A 25,642-nucleotide genomic window follows, 5' to 3' on the forward strand; every position below is an offset into this window, starting at 1 on the left:
TATGTGTTTGTGTTTGTGTGTTTGTTAATCTGCAAAAGTTTTCTCAGAGCAGCAAAATCTCTTTGAAATACACCTAAACCTGAATGTATCTTCTAAATAGTGAAACTCCTGATAGTCGAAAAATATCTTGCTGTGACCTTCCCAATGACAGTTAGAATTCTCTTGTATCATTTACAAAGTTATCCTTGGTAAGAATACGAACTTAACAATACTGGAGAGGTATTCATTCCTGTAGTTTCGTATTCATGTACGTCGTGTACAAATGATCCATATTTCAGAGAATGTGAGGAAAATGGTTTCGGAAAGATGAATACTTATGGAATATTCCACGTGTTGCAATGAATTCCCATGCAAATTATATAAACCATGGTGACATTATAATCGTACCTTTAATTGCTCAGGACAATGGACACACTAATGAAATAATTGTCGATGAATGCCGGACGTTTGTGCTGCAGCGTTTCTGATATTGTCCAATAAATTATCTCACATATTTCTGTATTTCTCGTTCAGGCAAAATAAAAAAATAATAATAAAAAAAGAAGGAAAGAATGAGAAAGGAATAAAAATGATTAAAGTAAAACTGAATGAAGCACATGAATCAAGATGATGTACCCTTAAACAGTAAGATTATCAATCTTGTACGGCTGTCAGTTTTAAAATAAAATACTTTGTTTTCCTTAACAGCAGCATTAGAGTTAGCTCAAATAAAAGTGAATGATTGATAAAAATGCTTTCCAAAAACTTCAAAATCTAATTAAGTTTAAAAAATTAAAACCATCGTAAAACGCACAGATTTTCTTCATGGTGGGAAGTGAACAGTTACGGCTTTTGTTAATTCGTCCCGAGTAATAGTTTTATTACCGACTGTTAATGTCGTCTTTCCGTTTCTGGTTTTGTTTTCGCTGGCCGAAAACTTATTCGCACAATGAATTTTGAGCAATCAGTTGTGTCATTTAAAACCTTTTTGGAACAAATTAGCCTGGAACATGTATCAACGTTTCTTCACTGGGTCAGGGAAACAACCGATGGTAAATGGTCTACTCCAGGAACTATGGAAAGACCAACACATTTGTTTGAACACTCTTGGATATGCTTTGCACGATCCCTAGGGCCAAGTTTTAGAGATAACAGGCCAAATTTAAAATTTTATCTCAAGTTAATAAATATGGTATTTTTCGGAAGGTCAGAGCATCAGAAATAACAAATTAGCAGATAAAATGTAATCCTTTTCATGGTTTTTGCTTAGTCCTAAAGGTAAGACCCTGACGCTCATAGCACTTTAAACATAAACAACATGTGCTATGTCTTGTATTGTAGGACTAGTGCTAAATCTCCAAAAAGTGAGCATTTTTTTACAGTGTATATATTGAAAACAAATTCAGTAATGGAATGCATTTTTGGATTTATTGATGAAATAGTCACTAGAGAATATAACCAGACTGTTCTTGAAGTATAATTTAGAAATGTACATGGTATATAAAAGGAAATTTTGGGTGAATGTGCCTCAGCTAATACAGAATTTGCTGCTTTAATTACTCAGAATTTACAATGATGAGTGTATGTGTAATCTAAAAGCCAGATCGTGTGAACAGCTTGTCTTTATTCATGTTTTATTTATGTGAAAGTGAAAAACAAAAGGGATTGGTAACATCCACCTCCTTGCTTATCAAAAAATAAAAAAACAACAGTGTAACAAGACAATCCAGGTATTTATTCCTTATAACTGCCTACCTATATGAGAATTTTTTTAGACCAATTCTTCTTAAAACATTGTTTTTATGAATGCAGGTTAACATAAAATATTTTTTTCTCTAATATTTCCTTTGAAAAGTTAAATACAGTACTGTATATACTTTTTTTTAAATATTTATTTTGTTGTTGCTTTATTGCACAGTTGGGGTGTGCAGGTATTTTTGTCACAACAATATGAACTTATTTCTTAAACAGTAAAATAATGATAACATCACAGACAAATGAAGATGTTTATGCAAGGGGGTATGGATGCTATAACAACCTGAGCTGTGAGTAGCCTTAAAAACTATAAAAGTTTTTTTTTTTAAATTAAGGGGAGGGGTCTTATACTTTTAACAGAAAACTATTACATCTCATCTGTGAAGACACTTGCATTCAATTGTATTAATCTTTACTACTACGTTAGTTTCATATCCAGAGGTATCAGGCATGTTTGATACTATTTTGTAGCAGTAATAATACAAACAAACTACTTGGTTATGGATAGTGGTTGCAACGATATTTATATTCATTGAGTATATAGCTGCTAGCAAAGGAGTCTGATGTTTTATCAGTGAAGTACCTTACAATTTATCACCTTATATGTACTATAAATATATGGATATTTATTGTATTGATAAGATGATTTTGTGTTGTCACAGATTTTGTTGTACTTTATTGATAAAATATCAGACTTCTGTGGTTGCTACCGCTACCTGCTGCTCAAGGGAGAAAACTGACATGCATTTCCAGTTAAAGATGAGATGGGGGATGTTATAATACAGCTGTATTCCAACAAAACAAAGATAAGTACCATAAAGTTCTTGACTCATTCCACATTTAGATATATAAATAAAACCTCTCCCACATAAAACCCACCCAGATCCACATTTTGTGGGATTTTCTGGAAATTTTCTCTGAGCCATATCAAATTCTTACCAATAACGTATAGTTTCAAACAAAAGCCAAAGTTTCCTTTGCACAGGTTATGGCATAACATTTTCCTGCTATTCATGAAATTATCCAATCAAAGTTAAAAGAATGGAAGCCTTGTAACAAGGGGTACCCTCTCTACAAAAATAGTAAGATGGTGGCACTCAGTCCAACTGAAGTGCTCCCTAGTTACATTGTTATCGCTACAAGTTTAGGAATTGTTCCTCAGGTCTATATTTTACTGGAATTTTATTATCATCAAATGTGTGAATACATTAGCTATGCCCCAGATTGAGGTACAACTTTATACTGCACTTATAAGTTTGACTTTTGTAGCTTTTTTTTTGAGACCCATGTTTTAATTAATGTTGAAACATCCCAAGCCCAAGTATTGATGTCTGTGACAATTACTTTCTACTGTTATGATTTCAAAATGTTAATCAACTTAATGGCCCAGACAGATTGTTTATGGAGGGTTTGTGTTTGTTTTAAATGTTTTCTTCTCTCCTTCAGATTACTTGCAGAATACAGCTGAGACAGACAAGGACAATGCAGATACAATACTGAACAGCATTCAAGAAGATCTAAGAAACAGTCTGCCAATGAATGCAATATCTCCAACAGAAACAATTTATATCCCAACAAGTGGGCCTGTATGTTTATTTTATTTTCTACCAAACCAGAAGATGTTCCTTTCTTTACACACTTTGAGTTAAACAAATGAATCATGAAATTTTGCTTTTGTTTCCTGCACATTCAAAAAATGTGTTACTTGTGGATAACAGAAAGTCTTCTTCATATGTGTTGCACAAAAATATAATACCATATACACTTACTTATAAGTCAAGTTCAACTGCTACCAGCATATATTTCGATCTGATTCACATAATGCACCAGGCCCAGCAGATATGGAACGATGCAGCTTGCGAGAAGTAATCAGTAGAACAAACTACATAGCCCCAGATTTGCAGGCACATACTGTATATACTTGCTTATAAGTCAAATAAAACTGCGAACAAGAAAGATCCTGATCTGCCAGGGTCTGTATTGTTTGTTTTATGGATTATTCCTTACAAACTGCACAAGCTGATCTGCTGTCACATAATGCGCAGGCAGATCTGGGTCTGTGCAGTTTGCAGTTCGACTTGGCCTTTAAACAAGTATATATGGAAATGTTCTGCCCTAATCATAAGTGAGTATATGCAGTATTATAAAATTGGACAGGAACTAATTAATTCAGTTTGATATTGATGATTCTTGAAGTTTATTGTTATTATTTATAAATTATGGTTAGCAATTGCTAAAAATACTGTTGTAATAAAAATGTAGTCACAGGCATTACCATATCCATCATCAACCTCACCACTACCTTCTTGAATGTAGATAAACTAACAGACCTCGTAGGTTGCAGGCAATGTGGTGTGTATAAAACAATTGTTGAACTATGGAAATACACTCATATTGAAATATATGCAAACAGATTTGAAGGAGAATACACTGCCAAAAATAAAGATATATGTTTGCAAGTTCAACAGTGCTTGGATAGATAAATATAAACGTGTGAAGCATAGTGAAAGTAACATTTAAGAAAATTTATAAAGTTGATTAATTTTTATTCATTGAAGTTAATTTACTTAGTTTTGGTATGATGTACACTTTCACACTTAAATTTATGACCTCCCTGATTTGGTCCCAAAAATCTTGGCATATATGGGGTTAAGATAAAGATTCAATGTTCATTTTTTCTTTCACAGAATGCAGATTGTGATCCTCAGAAGTTAGTTCATGTCGATGCATTTCTATATGATGATGAAATAATTGATGAATTATGTGAGAAAGGACAGATGAGTAGGAACTATTGCACAGATTGTGGATCATACAATACGAAACCTCTTAGTAAGGATTCATCTATACTCTGGGAGTAGGAATTATTTATGTTATTTAATTTTGAGTTTATATTTCTGATTATGTGGCTTTTGGCAGAAAAGTACATTAATCTGTTTGATCCCAATTTTCTGCAGGTGTAGATATCAAGTTTGGTTCTTCTGTGTGCTTCTCTGTAATAAATGTAAGAACAAGTGATTCTCTTCTTATAAGACCACCAGCAAGAAAGAATCCTTGAAAGAAGTGTGACCTTTCTTGAAAGGAAGCACAGAGATCTGAGTAATAATTACAGCATGAACAGCATAATATATTTTTACTGTTTAATATTTTAATTTAAAAATCATATGCATGTTATGGAATCAATGTGATTAATCTTGTATTAATATTATTTAAAATATTTATGAATAGTCATCAATTGTGGTGCAAAGATACATTGTCAATAAAATCCAGGCATCTGGTTTTAACTATCATTGTCCATCTATTTTTATACCTTATATGCTTATAAGTTGATTTGACTAAAAGTCTACCCTCCCACCCTCCCCTATGGCTGCAAAAATTTAATTTCTGTATGACCCTCCTGTAAGCCATCTTTCTGTAAGGGTTATATGTGGTCATTGAGTTTTGCTTGAAAAATAAACAAGTCAAGCTGGATAGATGGATAGAAAGAGATATGACAAATACAGACAAGACCAATTTAGAATAAAGTCATTTTTATTATTGAGTTGAATATGTATAGAATAAATTGACAGCTTACATTTTGTTCATCTTCATGTAATGAAGTCTGTAATGTTTAAAATTATTAATCCATTTATATAATAAATCCATGCATTGAATTATATGTCATGTATGGGTACAAAAATATGGTAACCAGAATGATGTGATTCACAATATCTCATAATATATTAATTCCAAAAGTATTTTAATAAAGAAAGTAAAGTCCACACTTTCGTGATTCACAGAATGTTATAAATGTCTCTGCCTAATAGCATATGGTTTGAAGCCCAAAAAATTTGTCTTCATCATGGAAGTTACCAAATAAAGTTCTGAATTCTTCCATTGTCATCTGATCATCATAATCATTGTCCAACTCTGCTTCCTTATCTGATTCATCATCCAACTCTGATTCTTTGTATTTACTGTCATCTGTGGGTGCTTCTGTGTGGGTCTTATCTTGAATGAAATCACTGAAGAGTTGGCCATCCTTAATTGGATATTTGCCTTAGCAAGTCATTCAAGGCAAATATTTTGTAAACAGTGTCACAAGTGGATTGTAAACAGATCCAAAGAATCTACAAAGGCAGGAAATGTGAATTGTCTAGGGATTGAGTTAGTAGCTAATTGAGTGTGTAATGCATGGGAGGACATTCCAAATGAAATGGTAACCAATTCATTTAAGAACTGTGATGTTTGCAATACAATGGATTTGATGGAGGTTGACCAATCTAGCAATTCCATAGTCATGTGCTTTCATGCCATGTGGAGGTAGAGAAGAGTTATGAGTGAGTTCCATTATCTCATTGATAAGCCTGTGGATTTAAAGAAAAAAAGAAAATGGATTTGTTCTTGTATGAAAACCCCCAACACTTCTTTTCTTTTGACTGTGCTGAAGGTGCTTTTAGGTGCTATGTATTAATAGTGGACTAAGTAAGAACTTTACTTGGTATGCTTATGATAATTATTCATCCAGAGAATATTTATTAGGGTCCCACTTTGAAATATGGAAGCCCTATTTCAGGTTACAGCTCCTCAGTAACAGATCTATGTAAGCATCATGGCTTAGGAAATATTCAACCTATTTCAGTGCAGTTTGGTATTTACATTCTTTAATAAACCTGGATGTACTTTTATGGATTTAGTCTCATTATCTTAGCTTTTAATCAGAATTATGTCCCTTATCAATAAGTTTGAAATGTTGCTTATAGCTGGTATAGCTCAAGAACCATTCAGAACAATCCAGCTAACAGTGCTTCATGCACTAACATGTACATAATGTCGGTAGTCTTGTCTGCTCCATTTTGGATGGAGTTATGCCTCATTGTCCACATTGTTTTCACATGGAAGCTTGGTATGGTGCTAGTGACCAGCGTAACTCAAGAACCATTCCACATACTATAACTGAATTTGGTGAGAATATATTTTCTTTGATGCAGAGGTGGATTTTATGGGTTTTTTTATCACCAGCACCATTTTGGACAGAGCTTTAGCCCTTGTGTATCAACTTGATTTCTTTACATGGTAAGTTGCTTGTAATCAACTTAGCTCAAGAACCAGTGAACATATTCTGACTCAGTTTCATGATAATGTTGGTTCACAGATCTATGTGTTATGTCAACCCCATTTTAGATAGAGTTATAGCCCTTATTTATCAACTTCATAATTTTATCTTTACATGGGATTTTGCTGATATAGATGAGGCAGTGAATTAATTACATTTTTGATAGGTTGATGTGAAAGCCTGTCTTCTTTGAACTATGTTTTTCAAAAACAAGTTTATTTTTGTGTAAGGCACAAAGTCCTGAGTGGGAGCCCTTTGCATGCACCCATCCTGGTACTGCTTGAATGTTAAGATACTAACAAGAATGAAACTTTAACTTTGTGTACTTCCACTTTGTTGAGTATATAAATTAAAATTTATTAAATATGTAATTTTACAGAACATCAATTATTTTTTTCTTTCTTTTGCACTTCAGCTTTCTTGAGCCATTCTGCTTCTGCCAATCAGATCAAATACATATTCACCTACTTGTTGTCTGACCTCACAGGGAAAACAGTACTGGATGTGGGCTCACGGACTGGTGCAGTTTTATATGGGGTATATTATATCAATGCTATATACTCATGCATAGGGCTGGACAAATCCACTTGTCTGATGCCAGGAACAAGTTCAGAAGTTCAGAAATTCAGCTTGGTATTGGCTTGCAAGCAAGTCAAAAATATTGAGAGAGAGAGAGAGAGAGAAAGAGATAGAAGAGAGAGAGAATGTTTAATTCATAATGCTTGATGTTCTCCAAGTTTTGTGTTCTGTAATCTCACCAAAGTATTATATCGGCACCTTTATATGTCCTACTAGTATGTTACATCAGTACCAACATTTCCATATATCTGTATTTCCTTAATTTCACACAATACACTGAAGTTTTTCACTTGTCAGTGTCAAGGTCAGTCTCGCATTTTCTTGGTCACAATGATAAAGTGAATACATTATTTGAAGCAAGTTTTGAGGAATAGGAAATAAATATTTACATTTTAACTTTTTATTGATCATAATGTTTGTAAGTATGCAGGAATCACTGACATTTTGAAAATCCTAATGTAATCTCAAGCAGTGCATGAGTAGGCCCCTCCTTAATCATCTGTCTGTTTGTCTCTTAGTCCATCCATCCATCTATTTGCCTGCTTCAGTGGCCTAAGTGGTTAGAGCATCCACCTTGGGTGCCAAAGGTTGTTGGTTCACACCCCTTGCTGAATCATTCTAAAGACTTACAAAAATGGTACTAGCAGCTGCTTTGCTTGGTACTCATTATTAAGAAGTTAGTGTTAGGACTGGTCAGCCTGGTATCAGACTTATGTGACTGGGTGGGACATGATGCTGTATGTCTGCGGCATGATGCCCCAGTGCAAGACATCACTATAAACTAACATGCTACAAACATCATAGCAATATGACTAAAATTGTTAAAGCTACATTATAAATCTAAATCACTCACACACAGAGAGACTGTCTGTCTGTCTCTACCAACCAACCAACCTATGTAGCTACCTACCTATGCTCTTCTAACAATTTAAGCATACTGTTCTTCAGCTGTCAATTCATGTCATTCCTTCTTGCCTTATCTGTCAATGTACTGTCAAATATTCCTTCTTCATAACTTTAATTATTGGTATAAGTTTTTAATGTGCAAAAAAGGAAACAAATATAGTCTTTTTTGTAAAAACAATATTGCACAATTTCAAGGCTGTACCCCAAATTTTTTCAAATATGATTTTTTTAAAGTTTAGGTGTGATATGTTGTCATATGTTTGGGCAGGCTTTTATCTCCCGGTCACAAAGCTCAATGGCCCTGGAGTAAACTGACTTTTATAAAAAAAAAATAAATAACAGCTTTGGTGAACATGCATTTGAGATACTGTTGGATTGAAGAAATACTGTTTTGTTGAATAGCATAGCAGTTTCTCCGTCAATTACATTAATTAAGAAACTAGGAAAGCATTCAGAACACATCAACACCAGCCCTTTTAATAAGATGAAAATGTCTTTCCAGCTGCACAGCATGTAGACAAAGGGAAATAACTCTTACATATTATCTCCTCTTGCCCACTAGATGGTCATCGATATACTGCATGTTTACCTGTTTAAGCCTTGCACAGAACTAGAACTACAGTTTATTGTGTCTTCAGAAACAATTGTCATTCATTTATTGTTTAAAAGCATCCATCTACATTTTTTTAATGGTTTTTCAGTTTTAATGTTGATATGCAGTGAATATATATCATTGTGCATTTATGGTAAATTTATGTCTTTTTCAAGTCATTGTAAAACCTGTTCACCAGTTAGTAATACATTTTGGCAATATTCACCTGCATCTATTCAGTTGCATTGTAGGCAATGCAGTTAATTTATTCTTGTATGTTATATGTCTTTTCTCTATTGGATTTTCTTAACTTGTGTGTATGAATTGTATTTTGGTCTTTGTCTCTCTTTGGTTTCAGAGAAGTGTCTTCTGAATGCAAAAATACAAGTGATTCAGCATTAATGAAGACAACCATGACATATATGTGTCAAGCACCTATTGTTTGGCTTCTATTCCATGCAGTGTCTGCAGTACATGGTCTTATGGAGTGTGCTCTAACATAATGTGTAAACAAGTTAAGGGTCAGGAGTTGAGGTTGTGGTCCAAATTGTTAGAATCAGATGTTTCAGTCTTCACCATCATTCCAAATCAGTTGTAAGCACCCCATTACCACCCTCCAATGATATTTTAACACAGCTTTGATGGCAATTATCATGTATGATGCAGATGCTATCATCACTGACCCTCCACATGCCTTATTAGAATCTTAAATGCATTGAATTATACGGCAAAACAACATGCAAAATGTTAGCTTCTGGGGATTTTACTGCCAGGTTGTCAATAATGGCTGTATAATGGTGAATTTGGGATTATTCCATGCCCCATCTTTTAGCAATGCACTGTGCATAAGGACCCTCACCTCCCTGCAGAGAGCATTTGTGCCAGTCAGACCTGGCGCAGAGGGCTACAGTCCGAGTTTGCTGAAAATATTACTTGCAAGAACCATACCAGCATACATATACAGTCCTGGCTGCCAGTCAGTCTGTCCAACTGACCTGGTGTATTTTCAAAGAATTAAAAATATCTGACTAAAACCACTGAGCCATGGCTTCTTATGGTTTTCTAGCCACCGAGTCTTGCTGTCCTGGTGTAACACAACTTGCTGACCTTATATACTGTGCAGACCATCCAGCCACTTGTCCAATCTTGGCCAGCCAGTTTGGCACAGTACTCACTGTCTGGATATCACTCCATTTTGGGTACATTCAGGGCCTGGTATGCCTGCAGATCCAACTGGCAGGTTCCACGCCACACATGGTAATAATGTTACAGCATTGTGCTATTTTCATGCTATATCTGTATATATAGGCAATGGACAACCTCAGAATGATCCAGCTATGGATGAGATGGAGTTTAGCTTCATAGTGGCAATCAAAGACATTCACCAGATCTTGTAGCCTTCAAGTGCCCTCCACAATCTGCATTGAATAGGACATATAACTTTAGGCAAAGGCTTCTATCAGTTGCATTTAGGAAGTCAAACACCTATTTTAATTCTTCCAAAAATGTTGATGACCACAGAAATTACTGGGCATCTTTTTGATCAGATCCAAGACTTTGATAATTCCAAAGCCATTTTTCACTGAGCCAGCTACCAGTAAATATATTGGTACCAGCCCCACTCAGACACATACCAACTGGATGTTCCAGGTCTGGATAAAGATATCATTTCTGTCAAGGTATCTGCCCATGTGTTAAAAGTTTGACAGACATGTGTCTAGCACAAACATACAAGCTGATGAAAATCATCGTGGTGACTTCTTCGCTATTGGAGTTGGTGCCCTTTTTCTTTTCTTTTGTGGAAGAATAGGAAATGATCAAATATGGGAGAAAGTGTGATACATAGCTAGAATCATTTGGTATGGCTATACATCAGACTAACAGATTTATGGCTTCCTGCAGTTTGGTCCAAGCAAGAAACTTGTTATCTCACCCATTTTCTTTGGAATCACATTGAGAAGATTAAGAAGCAGGCCACACAGGAGTTGTTTCCTAGTGATTAGAGTGTTCACCTTGGATTTGGGAGGTTGCATGTTCAAACCCCTTCTGAATCATACCAAAGACTTCTAAAAATGGTACAAACAGCTGCCTCACTAGGTGGTCAGCATTAAGAAGTTAGAGTTGAGACTGGTCGTTCTGGTGTCTGGATAATGTGATTAGGTGGGACATGATGCTATATGTCTACGGCATGATGTCCCAGTGCTAGAGATCACTATAAACTGCCATACTGCAGTCATCCTAGCAATATGACTGAAAAATTGTTAAAGCTATGCTAAAAATCCAAATCACACATAGGGGAGTTGTTGCCCCTTTCTTGTTTTTGGCTGTGACAAGAGCAGTACCATAGTAGGGATAATCATCTGCAAAAGGACAAGTTTAGGTGGCCACCATCCCTCAGTTTTGTAGATAGGGTGTGAGACGTGGTGAGTAAACCTTTGTTTTCCTCCCCCAAAGCTCACATTGTTAAACAATTATACCAATTCCCTCCTGCCTTCTGGCAACATTTTTACCATAGGCACCAGATTTTTTCTGTTTTTACACACTCAGATCAACCTCTTCTCAGACAATATTTGATCCAAGTTGTTTTGGGGGGGCTATGGGTCTTATTTGTCCACCTCCATCCCACCCTTTATGTGGAGGACAATTGCTGCCCTGCTTCTCAGCAGTCCCCATTGAGTGAATGAAAGCACTTAATTTCCATCTCTTGAAAATTAAGGCTGTTCTTTTCACTTTCCATGCTTAGAGAGATAGGATACAAAATCCGATCAAAAGTCAGATCTTTACTGTCCTACAGTGACCGCTTTGGAGTCGTGTTCTGGTGACCTATGTTATTACCATAATTGCTAATTTTATCAGCCAATCAGATGAAGTCTTATATCTTCATGTTTGGGAGACTGATCAGTATAGCTGAAGAGCATGGGTGTGTGCCTATCGATTTTATGCACTTTCAAATTTCTGAAAGCTGCATTTCCATTGGCTAACTCAAAAGTCACCAGAACATGACTCCTAAGCGGTCGCTGTCAGATCTTCACCCAGGACAGTGGAGATCTGATTTTAATCTGATTGACAGGATACATAGAATTTTGGTTATGATAATGGTAGACAGTTCACTAGAGGTGAATTACCTCTTTAAATCAAGGGGGGACAAATTCACCAGAATTTTGTGTTACTGTAAGTTCTTCCACTGATGTGAATGAAGCCAAGTTCAGTACACACTGGGCAGGCTTACTTGCTGATTTGTTATCAAGGAGAGTCCAGCTGCTATAGGGGGCCTCGAGTGGCCGAGTGGTCTAAAGCGCTCACCGTTACAGATCACTGCCATCTCACCTCTGTCTGCGTCGGTTCGAGTCTCAGATTCGGCCAATGTGGGTATGTGAGAAAGCCTGCCGGTAGCTTCTCGTGGGTCGGTGGTTCTTTCCGGGGGTTTTCCGGGTTCTTCCTCCACCATTAATACTGGCCGCCATGTATAGCCTATCTTGTGCTGAAAAATGGCGTTAAGCCCTACAACAACAACAACAACAACAACAACCAGCTGCTATATAAGGACTAGTGTCTCCATTAAGATTGCACTCTACCATGAAACATCACCTATCTATACGAGTTCAGTACTCATTCAAGGAGATGATCTCAACAGCTAGAAGGCTTACTACTGTGGAGGCATACAGTACGAGGGAAAGTGGCTCATTTTCATCGACTGGTCAGAACAAAACCCTCCCTTCCTCCTAGACTTTATTCCTCAGTTGGCTAACTTCTGTCTTTTCCATTTTGAGGAGAATTTAGCACCTCTGACTATCTAGACTATTGTTCCAAGATTTCTGATATGTTCAGACATCATAAGAGAGGAGATGTTGATCACAACAAGGGCCTGTAGTCCAGTTTTCACCTATTCAGGCCCCACTCACTTAACTTGTTACCCAAATGGAACCTATCATGGGTCTTGAAATGCCTCAACTTTCCCCATTTGCATTCTCCATCTTTGACTGCACTAAAGCTGTTATCTTATAAGGCTTGTTTACTGATAGCTCAAGCTTCAACATTTAGAGTGAGCAAGCCGCATGAGCTGAATTATCTATAGTTCTATTTTGACAGATTGGTTGTACTGATGATGCAGTCTGTTTCATCTTCAAGAACAGGTTTCTGTCCACATGCAGTCAGAAATTGTTCCCATGGGATTAGGCATGCTTCATGAAGATCTCAGTTCACAAAATTCATGCAAATTTGACAAGTCTCACATTTGAACATATGTTTCTTTTCAAGATATTGTGAAATTTATTGCCTGGAATGCAGAGTCACTTTCTCCATCTTCTGTCAGTATGAAATGGTGGCACAAAGGTGAAAGTTGAATCTCTTCAGGCCTTTGGTTGCCATGATGGTTACCAGGACTCAATCATGACAGTACAACCTTCATTTTAGGCATGGTGTTGGTAGCCTTTGCTGAACTCATTCAGGAAACTTTTGTCATTAAAGTAACATTCCTGCAGAACCATACAGGGGTTAGCTTGTGCAGCATTCAGTTCATGCTTTTCTGGTTGTGATGCTGTTAAGGTTTTCCAAGGGTAGCCATATTGTTACTGAGAAGGTCCATGTTGATGCTGTTAACTCCTTCTCTTACATATTCTAATGTTAATGTCATAAAGTCATATATTCAGTGAAGAAAGGACGTTATGTAGTAAATTACATTTCTCAAGAAATACATACTTACCCAATCACATATTTACTGTCAATCCCTCCCTCATTTCCCTGCAAAAGTGAACATCCTGTTGGTTGTTTTCCTCAAGCTTAAACTGGTTAACATCCAGTATATGGGTGACCATCTAACTGGGGCAAGGGGATGTAATTCATAAGAGTTACATCCATTATCTATATGCACTATAGTTGGACGGATTATGTTTTATATTTTACGAACTAGGTAACTCAGTTTTTTCCTAATGGTAATGTGATTGGGTAAATATTCTCAGAGTAACATAATTTACTAAATAGTTTCCTTTCAGTTTTATTTGCCTGCCACAACAGAGAGCATATTATATTATAGACAAATAATTCTGCATGTATATGGTTTCTAAAGGTTGGTGATTGAATGTCATTGTGATTGATTGATTGAAGTAAAATGATTACCATCCAGTTATATTCACTAAGCTTTGCAGATGGTATTCTTTATAAATTACAATGAAGTCTCGTGGTCAAGGTCAGCATGACCCAAGAAAGTAGAAAGTAAACAGATTTATCCTCAATAACTTGTTTCACTAAAGATACCTTCACCAAAGCTTACATAGAACAGTCCTTTGCATGTATGTTTTGGTTCTAAACTTTAAGTGTGAGTTAATAAACCTGAAAAAAATATGTTGAATTTCTCACACACAAAACAATGTCACATTGACCTATCTTATTTCACTTTGATCTGTCTGATTTCACATACTTCACACTGAGCTATCTCATATCTGATAGTTCTTTGTAGATTATATGTATCCAATTAAATATATTTTGTTGCCACGTTTGAAAGCTGTCAGGGTTTTAATGAATTTCTTAAGATGTCTTACATAACTTGAGGCTGTTAGTTTGCATGAAAAGATTGTACATGGTTGATTAATCTGGTGATATTTGTGATTTGTGTAGCAATATAAGAGACACATTTTTCTTTAATAGAATTTTGTGACCAAGTGCAAAAAATTATGTTTGCTATGAAATGTGACCAAACTCTTGCTTATCTTGTGCATTTACAATTTTTGGGGAGTACTAATGAGCACAATACATTTATTTCCAGAATTACTGCAGGTCTATTTTTGAAGGGGAATAACTGTTGTTTCTCCTTTGATGATAATAATAAATTGGACTATATGTAAATATTTTCCTGACTTACAGGCATATGTGTACAGCCAGGCAAGTAATATAGTGGGTGTGGAGATGGACAGCAGTTTTTGTCAGTTGCAGAACATCATTATGCAAAAATACAAAATGGAGGATAGGGTAAAGGTCAGTAGAGTGTTATACATATCTATATTTTTTTAAACTCCTGATACATGATTTTATCTAATTTTTGTAATTCTTCTTCATGGCTGTTAATTGTACAGAATATCTTTAGTTAGATCTTGACTATGTGACCTGAGTCTATTACAGGTGTAATATTACATATGATCAATAAATACATGCTTGCATATGTGTTGATAAGTACTAATAATAATCTTAATAATAAGACTTAATTGTGCCTTTGGATTAATTTCTCACTGGCTGATGGGGTTTAGATGGTTGTAGAAGAATTCAGTAACTTCCCATTGGTTGGGCTAGTCACATGGATAGGCAGGTTTAAGGCAAAATGAGTTGTGAGATCCTTCACATGGGGTATACTGTGAAATATAGTGGTTAGAGATGGTGTATATAAGGAGAGAACTGACCAATCAGTTTCATTTTGATTTTGGAGTCATCCTCATTTCTTACGTTCCTGTTGTAAGTATGCAGACATGTTTTTTTATTATACTTAAATATTATTCGAGAGGAAAAACATTTGTTCAGACTGTTCATTGGAAGTAGAAAGTGCTCATTATCTGGAATATAATATAATATTCTGGAACTGTTGTGAATTATTCAGAGGCATTCTGGATAGTGCCATCTTGTTAATGTCATGATTCTTGGCAGACTAGTACATTTCCAATTTTGAAATTTGCATGGAACTTTTCAGTGTTGGACTTTCATAAAACTTGATCAGGATTATTATGGACTCACATCATAACACTCTAAGTTTCCCTCACATTTTTGTTTATAATTTTGATCATTAAATTATTTGTTAAGTTTTTCAAAACTTGTTGTTTTTGCTTCTTTCTGTTACTTACGTTATGACCATAGAGTCATATCAAGAGATTGTATGAAATCAGTACCTGTTGCAGTAAAACAGTAATAAGAATGAGGTTCACAGTAAAACATGTTTGTAATGAACTTCTTGTGACCACATAATTAACATGCCATTGTAGTAGTTTGCTGTATCTTTATTGAAAATGTATTTAACTGGGTATTATAATTAGCTTCACACTAACAGTACATTCATTTTGTCATCATTGGCACTTACCATGTTTTAATATTTCTTTTTCTGTGAATACATTAGGAGAATGTCCACTAGTAAATCCAGCCCTTCTAGAGAAACAAGATGCTTACTATATCTTTTGGGTTGTTTTAGCAATAAAAATGCTTTAGTGTTGTCTGCTTACCGAGATGAAAGTCAGACAAAAGAGGCTTCCCCTTGGAGGGATTAGTATTTAATTCCATTATTCATCAGTCACTACTATAGTTTGTTTTTTGTCAGAATGCTTTCAATAAAACCTTGCAAATACATTCCATGTTTTTGCTATTTTTCAAGCTCAAATGATCCTTGAAGCTGAAAATGTACTCCATGCATTGACTTACTGAATTTCACTTTGTCCTAGATGAATATTTTGCATTTCATATGTGTATTGCATCATGCTGTCTCAGTTCTTTATTCTGATGGTCAGTAATACTTACAATACATGTTAGTACTTGAATTTATTGCATTTTATTTCAAGTAAGTTATCATTCATTATCAGCAACTGGATCATTTTTCTCTGGCATTTATTTAATTTCTTATTGTCCACTTCACTGAAAACCTACCTCAGAGTTGACTGATTTTGTTTGTATTTGCAACTGGTTTGTTCTTTCCCCATTGCTGGCCTTCTGCATGACCTGCAGCTTCATAAACCAGGACCAACAATACCAAATTTTTACTTTCATCAATGCACATCTTGTAATGTTACCATATATCACCATTGCAATGTATTGTTATTGGATCCAGCACAACAATAATATAACAGTTGCAGATTAGTTGCATGTTTTATTTAGATAAGCACACCCTACTTATAAGACAGCCTTCAAATTTCAGTCTTCTCCAAATTCTCAGGGCCACAAAAGAGGGTATTAGAAAACGAATCAACAAGGAGGCATACCTCATCCATTTCAGGGCCCAGCCATCATTTCCTCAGAAAGACCAGATAAATAGGAATGACCCTGCTAAGGCACTCCCATTGGGGAATTCATCCTCCAAACATTACTCTTCAGCAAGAACCTAATTTCCTAGAGAAGTATATTCAGCTGATTTCAATCCAGTTTCTCTCCCACTACCCAGCTTTGAGCAGAAAATCATGCCATGCTTATTCACCATTTTCTGACATCCAAATGGGAGTAAGATTTCAGCATCTCACCATGCAGTCTTTCCTCCAGCTAATGGCAGTAAAAATAATTATTCACAACACAATCACACTGGAATTCTACTCACAAAACATGAGGACACTCAAAATAAGAGTCCTCAAGATCAGCCCTCATGTACCAGTTTAGGGACCCCTTCTGGTCAGGATCTTAGTCCAAGGGTGTTTCTTCAGGTCAGAGACCCAGTCATGGAACACTTCATGACCACTTCCATGTCCAAGACACCAAACTCTCTGGACAGTATCCTTCACCAACATAAGGTGGCAAATGCACAAATTCCATTTTTCTTGTTCACCTTGGATTCCTTTCAAACAAGGAAATATCAGATTTGTATCATGCCCCAGCCTTTCATTCATCCAAACATGCAATTCACAAGCTTTCTCAATCAAATTTACTCCCTTTGGGTTTGTGCCTGAACAGCATTTCATAATGTTGTTTTCTATCTTCTTGAAGATTTGAATACCAGCCTGGGAATCCGTTTATTCTTTGGGTCTTCTAAATGTGTCCTTGGAACTTTATGCCTGCTGGAGAACCTGATAGTAATCCACCTACCTTAGTGGTGGAGAAAACCTATGAACTAGACCAGTGTTTCAGACTGCATGAGGTTTCATCTCAGCTAATGGGAGGAGCAATTGTAGTTTATGGCAGGCTTTCTGTTTCAGCATCAGGCACTGGAAATCTTGATTTGCTTGGATGACAGCATACCATGCCCATCTCCTGTCTGGTTTCTCAGTGAGTAAGGTTGGTCAATTCAGAAATAGTGTAGCACTACCAGCCTTCTGAAGATAAATCCACAGCAAATACCTTTTGATCAAAGCATATGTAATCTAGAGATGGTGCTCTAATTATTTCCAAAAGCTCTACTGCTGTCAGCTACCAACAAAGGCAATGGGGAACCAAGTCCTCAGATCTATGCCTTCTTGTTTAGATGGTGTAATCATCTGAAAATCCATACTGCAGTCCACCACATCAATGACAGGCTGTATGTCCTAACAAACTTGCTGTCTTTAAATAATCACATACTTCACACACAATGGTCCAGTCACATCTCTCAGTTTGTAAGTTGAAACTATGCCTATCAGTTTCAGCCCACTGGGGACCTTGTTCTGGTGAGTTGAAATGCTATGAACCCACCCTTTTTCGTTCTACTCTCAGGTTGAAATGCTGATTCACAGAAATCATGAAGAGGAGGAGGGTGTTTGAGTGCAGGCTAATCCAGACTACTTTGCTCTCACAGAAGAAATTATGAATAAACATTTTCCTTATCTGAACAGTAAAGATCGCAGGAAAAATCTGCCTGTGCCTGCTGAATTTGCACAAATAGGCTATATCACACAAGCTTTAAGAAAGAATTTCTGCAGATGAGTTGTGGACAGAAATACTCTGGCAAGAAGACCCATCACTTTGAAAGCCTGTGAGGGAAATGGAGAGTCTTCTAGTTGTTGTCTTTCAGCAGATAAACATCTTTCTTTTAAAGCCTCAGTACCACAAACATTTAAATTTCTCCTATGTCTTTCAATGAAATGAAGTTAACCTCTATTCACAAGGGCAGTCATTCCATGATTTCCAACACATTCTGTGATCATGGAAGGGATAACAAAACAGAGATCTCCATGATCATCTAACCAGTTTTGATTTCCAGTGACCAAGCCCAAGGCCTTTGTCTAAAATGGAATTTACTGCAGCTTTTGATGCGGTTCAACAAGTCACCTTTGAACCACTGTCTAGAGCTTCTCTGGCTCAACTTTGATATAAAATCTGCATGCCACTCATTTTAGCCCAGACAGAATCAGTTAAATTCCTGCCCTATTTATTATCCTGAACTATCTGCAATTTCATTGGTTTCTCTTTTGATGATCATGGTTTAATTGCATAAGAAAAAGTTCATGTTCATGGGATATCAGTCTTTCATTTGAAAACTGCTGTCTTCACTGGATCCATCTTCCCAATTTCACTGAATTGGTATCTAAAACTGACTGAGGAGATCCTAAGTAAGGTCTCTAAGCAGCTACATAGTGATTAAGATTTCTCTACTCCCACAGGATATGAAGGAATCAAACATCTTTTCCTTAAGACGGAATCATAATCTTGTATCTCACACAAGACTTCATGCTGCTTCATATATGTTAGAGCCAACTTCATTGAAAGGAGATTTTAACTCCCTCCACCTCTTACTTATTCTTGTAACTTATTATAATAGGTAATAATATAAGATAAGAATAATTTATTTGAGACTTCATAGTCCACTCATCTAAATTAAAGTATAAATATAAAATAAAAGTATTTTGAACATAAAAGATCATAGATATATAATATAAAAATATACAGCACATCTGCAACTATGGACTGTGTCCAGCATTGTTAAGAATGTAGTTATGTAAGACACTTAGAAGAGTAAATTGTTCATCTTTAATATGAGACTTTAAATGAATGTCATCATTCCACATTGATTTTGAGATACAGTTCTTATTATTAGAAATTCTTGTCATCACTGAAAACATACTTTCTCATTACTTATTCAAAACTGAATATATTATATTTTACATACACAGCAGAGGCACTGGTCCATCATGGAAGGCTTAATAGAAAATTAAGACTATTATCATATTAAACCAATAAATAGTTTTTGTTTCATACATTCAAGAATTTGTCCACAAAAGAGTACAATACATTGTGCAGCAATAAGATTTGAATAATCTAATTTTGTTCAAAGAACAATTTCTACATTTACTTAGAAACATGTTTGAGTACATAGAAATGTAATGTCTCATTGTATCTTCATCTAAGCAACTGGATTTTAAAATATGACCCAAATATGTATAACTGTCAACATATGTCAGAGCATGGCCATTAAAAAGTACAGAGATAGAGGAGATTATAATTTGAAAGACATTGAGAAACCACACATTCCGATGTTTGCGTTTCATAGAGAATATCATTCTCAAATGCATACTGTTCAAATATCTATAATAATTTCCTTAAACCTGTGATAGAAGGACTTATTTATGACATATGATCAGCAAAACTAAAATTGTTAAGAAATTGCACATTTAGTGACCAACATAAACCCAAGTGACACTGACCCAATGTATTGGAAGAAAAACAGTTTTTGGAGTAAAAATATGTTTCTTGAATATTACTTACCAGATCATAAAATGGACAAATCCTCCATATCATTATATTTTTGGAAGACCATGCACTTCCACTCTGGTGGTAATTGATGAACTGCAGGATTTGATGAAAATTCCTCTATTCAGGTGGAAACCACTCTAGTCTGACATAAATCTTGGTAAGCAAAACTAACAAGAACAAACAGACATGGTTAACAAGTTTCTTTGCTTGGAAGGGCTGGATCGCAATTTAGTGGGTATTCTTCTAATGTGTTATGATTAGATAAGTATTATCAAAGAAACATTTTTCTCAGCTTTTTACTTAATAATAATAATAATAGTAATGGACTTGCTCTCAGAACCAGAACCTCCAGATCGCAGAAAATACTGTGAGACCTGGAGGAAAATACAGGAGCAGGAGAATCTAATGGCAATTTAATTGGAAATATGGATGAAACACTAGTGTTTTTAAAGTGGAACCTGGGAAGTCTTTATATAGATGATGATGATGAATGGTTGGAAGGCTTTTTGAACTAGGAGATTTGTCTTAAACATTCTAGAACTCTTGTCCAAGAAATTCAATTCATGCAAATCAGGTAGTCATCTGATGTTGTTTCATTGCATTTTCATTCATTTATTCATTCATCATTGAATTCCTTAAAATTTGCAACTAGATAAAAACATTGTGTGTTTATAACATATGTAAAAATATTTCTATATATGCATGTCTTCATCATTTTATTATATATTTTTAAAAGGCACTGGCTGTTAAATGCATTTACCATTCATTTTTATTATGACTGGCAAAATATGAATGAAGCAAATTGCATTTCTCAAACCTAAGCTGTTACTTCCATCTGAAATCCTCATTAGTTTGATCTCATCTGTGGGCCTTGAACCAATGCAGCCTTTACTGGAACTAGCTGGATAAAGAAATCCATTGATACAGTTTTTGGTTGCAGTCAAATCTCTTGGTGGTTTGAGGGCTTAATGCCAATTTTCAGCACATGATAGGCTATGTCATGCTTCTGTGAAAATACGAGTTTTGATATTGTCTTATATCATTTGAGAAAACTAAATCACACATGAAATTTCTTTGGTTTGTCATAAGAGATTAAAATTTTATTATCAGTATTTTAATCAAATAATACAAGTTTTACTTACAGCAATTTGCACAATTTTTGTATAGGTTATCCAAAGTGACATTCAACAACAAGCTGAACTACTGCAGAATTGTAAGTAGACAACTTAATTCTCAGAAAATACAGCAAACAGTTTATGAAATTTTTTATTTACCAAAAGTTTACTCTGTCTATGGTAGGTATGAACAACAACTCTTAATTATGTTTGCTAGCCACGAGAGTACAGAATTTACAGAATTTTTCTTGGCTGAACTAAACTTTGACTTTGTGGATGAAATGCCAGTTTTATGGAATGCTTGTTAATTCGTCAGTCTGTAAGGCAAGGTTAGTTTATTGTATGACTCTGCATCTGGCATCTTCTATTAAACCACTGAACAGATTTCAAACAGTCCTCCTGTGTATGCATGACACACAACTTTAAGGCCAAGAGATATAATTTTTTACCTTTGATTATGGGATCTGCAAAAAAAGTGCATAAATTCCTCCAAGATATGGCATAAAGACAAGAACATACATGTATGAAGAGCATTCAGATTTGTACAAATGATCCTCTCTATCAACTATGGCCACAGTTACTACAAATATAAAATCCTTTTAATATCTTATCTTCAGAAAACCTCTTAGCAGAATTTGACTAAATAGGACAGAAAGCAATAAAAGGAAAATGTTCATAATCTGTCATCAATTAAGACCACCATTACCAACCACACAAATTTGTTACAAAGACTTGAAAAATCAATTAACAGAATTTTACTGAAATCATTCTGGAATTGAGGGCCTTATAAAGTATACATATGGTACCATTCTGTTATGATATGTGACCACCTTTACTACAAATAGGAAAAACATACCAAATTTAACAGAAAATAACCTTGCATTAGGGGCTTTACATTTTGAAGTTTGTATGATGCTAATTCATTGTCAGATATGGCCACCATTGCTAAAATTAAAAAATACTTAAAATTACTCATTTCAAAAATGCACTCGAAACAGAATTTGGTTAATTTGACAGGAAATATCCATACATGGTGGGCTTTTAAGGTTGTATAGATGCCAATCTGCTCAAAATATAACTGATATTACTAATAATCGAACAACTTTTAATAACTTCTTCTGGAAAACCTTTCAACAGAACTAACTTATAGACCTTTAAAATTTATACAAATGTTGATTTACCTTAATATATCTCTGCTGTCTCAAAAAGTAGAACATTTCACAAATTAAAAACTCTACAGAATTTTACCAATTTTGACAGAAAACATCCTGATGCAAATGCCCTTAAGTACTGGATAAATGATGGAGATGTATAGTAAAGGCAGATTAGACATCTTTGAAAAAATTGTTTTCATAATGTATGCAAGTCAATATATTCTTGGTCAATTGTACTTGCATTTGGTCATTGGCTGGATTGTAAAGCAATTCAAACTTAGGGATTAATGATGTGTGTTCAACTTTCTGTCTTTTATCAACATTCTCTTTTAGAATTTGTGTTTAGATCATTTTATCAGATGTATTTCTTGTAAGTGAAATAAGTTGGTATTTTGATGTGTCATGTGGATTACTGTAACCTATTTACATGCTCCACTGATTTTGGTAAAACTTTTTATTTAGCTCATTTTCTCAGGCACTGTTGCCCTTGGAGTCACACAACTTTATATGTAATTGCATCGTGAGCCTTCTGATCAGGTAAATATCCCCAGATTGCAGAATTAAACAAGTCCAGCTTTCTCACTCATTGTTGCTTGACCTGCGTTATTTATTCAGCCTGAAAATTGACTTGGTTAATGAAGTTGCAAGGGTCACCAATACAGTATGTGGATCATCTCCAGTAATATCTCTCTTTCCTATGATGGCCTCAAATGGACAGTTTAGCATACCATTTGTGGAAGTTTAATTTTAATTCTTCTTTGTACTCTTTATTTATGGCCATATCTGGTGGTTGAAACTGGTCTGTATATGAGGCAGGCACAAAAATCAAGTGATTCTGCTGTCTTTCACTTTAGTTAACATTGTTGTACTTTGTCAGCATTGGCTTCCTCTAATGTTGAGCACTCAAACAAATGCACTGTGTACATGATTGGTCTTGATATTTGTGCTCATAGATGTGTTAGCATTGTTTTAGTTTTGTTTACTGTGTCAGCTTCCAGTTGTTATTCACTCAAATGAAAACACAGAGTAAGTGTTGAACTTGTAAGGTCTTTGATTAGTGCTCATACGTATGCTAGTATTGTTTCTTTTCAGGTTATAGCACAAAATTAAATACCTACTAATATGCACAATTCATGTACCCACAAAGTGACTTTTTTTTAGCAAAACCACAAGTATTTTACTCTGTGAAAATAAATGATACTACAGTATTTGAATAAACATTTTCCTTTCATGATCTTTATAGACAGACAGATAATCATGGAGAGAATCCAAAGGACATATATACAAAATTAAGTATGAAATGTTATATATAATTTGACATTTGTGGCTATTAAATCATGAATTCCATATACATTTTGAATGCTAAACATTCATAATTTTCTTTCACATTATTTTATTTATTTGCAGGCAATGTTATGATTTTGAATAATGTCTTTGAATTCTTCATGCCAGTTGAAGAACAGTTAAAGTAAGTATTGATTCATGTGCATCAAGCTGCTATTTTGTGTCTCAGTAGCAATGAATATTACATATGCAAGACATGGCATTCACAAAATCTGTCTGATGATCAATCTCTTCATCTGTTTATCCATTTGTTCATGTGGAAGACTTTATGTCAAGTATTTGTACAATATAATAATAATAATAATAATTAGAAGCTCTAAGCACTTTACAACATTAGACAACACCTATAAGATAAAAAACATATAATGATATGATTACATAAACAAACACCAAGAAATTAGAAAACAAAAAAACATGCTGAGAATATTTAAGGTAGGAAACATTATTAGGTCTTTAAGTTTGTTCTTGCAGTCAAAATAAGTGAGTTTTGAGAGCACTCTTGAATGGGATAACCATGTCTTTGTGTCTAAGTTCAGTGGGCAATTCATTCCACGTTGCTGGGCCCTGGTATGCAAAAGAACGCTGTCCATATGACTTTGTTTTCATAGTGGGAATAATGAGTATACGATTGCCAGAAGAGGAGCGTAAGTATCTTGCTGGTGTGTACACATGGGTGAGGTCGGATAGGTATGTTGGACTAGAGTCCGACAGTGAAACGTAGCACAGAGAACAAATTTTGTGTTTGATTCTGGATTGAATGGACAGCCAGTGTAGGGTACAGAGCAGCAGGGAGGTGTGCTCTGATTGTGGTACTCTAAGTATGATCCGATCATCTGTGTTTTGAACTTTTTGAAGTTTCTGGAGCAGATATTGAGATGAACCAGACAGAATTGAGTTACAATAGTCCAGTCTTGAAAGTACTAATGAACACACGTGTTTTAGTGGCATCAACTGAAAGATATTTGCGAATTGAGCTGATGCGTCTCAGCTCAAGATATATATGCAGCCTTGCATATGTTCATGGCATGTTGGTGCAGTGTGAGAGTACTGTCCAGAGTAACACCTAGCTTTCGTACTGACTGTGTGAATTTAATGTTGGTATGGCTGATATTTATTGTTTGAGGTAAATGATGTGAATGAGAAAGTCTTTATGTTGTGATCAGAATGGCCTCAGTTTTATCATCATTCATCTGCAGCTTGTTACATGTCATCCATGATTTCACATCAGAAATGCACCTCTCTACACCTTGGATGGTAGCATCAACTTCAGTTGCGTGGCTAGATTTGTATATTTGGGTGTCATCAGCGTACAGTTGGTGAGACACTGGATGATGATCTATGACACTTGAGAGCGACTGAGTGAATAGAATGAAGAGAACAGGTCCAAGAACAGACCCCTGTGGAACACCACAACATAGATCAACTGGGCTGGAGTTTATTCCATTTGCAGATATAATTTGTGTCCTGTTGACCAAGTAGGACTTGAACCACAGTAAGGCTGTATCATGAATGCCAAATACATGCTGGAGACAGTGAAGCAATATATCATGGTCTGTTGTGTCAAATGCTGCAGACAAATCAAGGAGGGTGAGGACTGTAATCTTTCCGCTATCCAACGCAGAGAGAATGTCATTAACTACTTTTAGAAGAGTAATTTCAGTACTGTGGCAAGGGTGATATGCAGATTGTACATGGCTAAAAAGACTGTTTGCATTCAGATGAGATACAAGCTGGGATAGAACAGCCTTTTCTAAGATTTTTTTATATGAATGGGAGATTAGAAACTGGG

General features: G+C 35.4%; 1 protein-coding gene across 1 annotated transcript in view; it reads left to right on the forward strand.

The window, feature by feature from the left end:
- The first annotated feature begins 250 nt into the window (after positions 1-250).
- LOC149805290 (uncharacterized) overlaps positions 251-25,642 on the forward strand; it is a 37,252-nt gene continuing 11,860 nt past the window's right edge. The window contains exons 1-7 of the mRNA XM_089949216.1: positions 251-1,031; positions 3,181-3,320; positions 4,422-4,563; positions 7,242-7,363; positions 14,763-14,873; positions 21,408-21,453; positions 23,917-23,977. Of these exons, the coding sequence (XP_089805342.1) occupies positions 929-1,031; positions 3,181-3,320; positions 4,422-4,563; positions 7,242-7,363; positions 14,763-14,873; positions 21,408-21,453; positions 23,917-23,977 (725 nt within the window). The 5' untranslated portion in view covers positions 251-928. The remainder of the gene's footprint in view (positions 1,032-3,180; positions 3,321-4,421; positions 4,564-7,241; positions 7,364-14,762; positions 14,874-21,407; positions 21,454-23,916; positions 23,978-25,642) is intronic.

Source organism: Sinohyriopsis cumingii, chromosome 2, assembly GCF_028554795.1.
Source record: "Sinohyriopsis cumingii isolate HCF-2022 chromosome 2, ASM2855479v2, whole genome shotgun sequence".
NCBI classification, from domain to species: Eukaryota; Metazoa; Mollusca; class Bivalvia; order Unionida; family Unionidae; genus Sinohyriopsis; species Sinohyriopsis cumingii.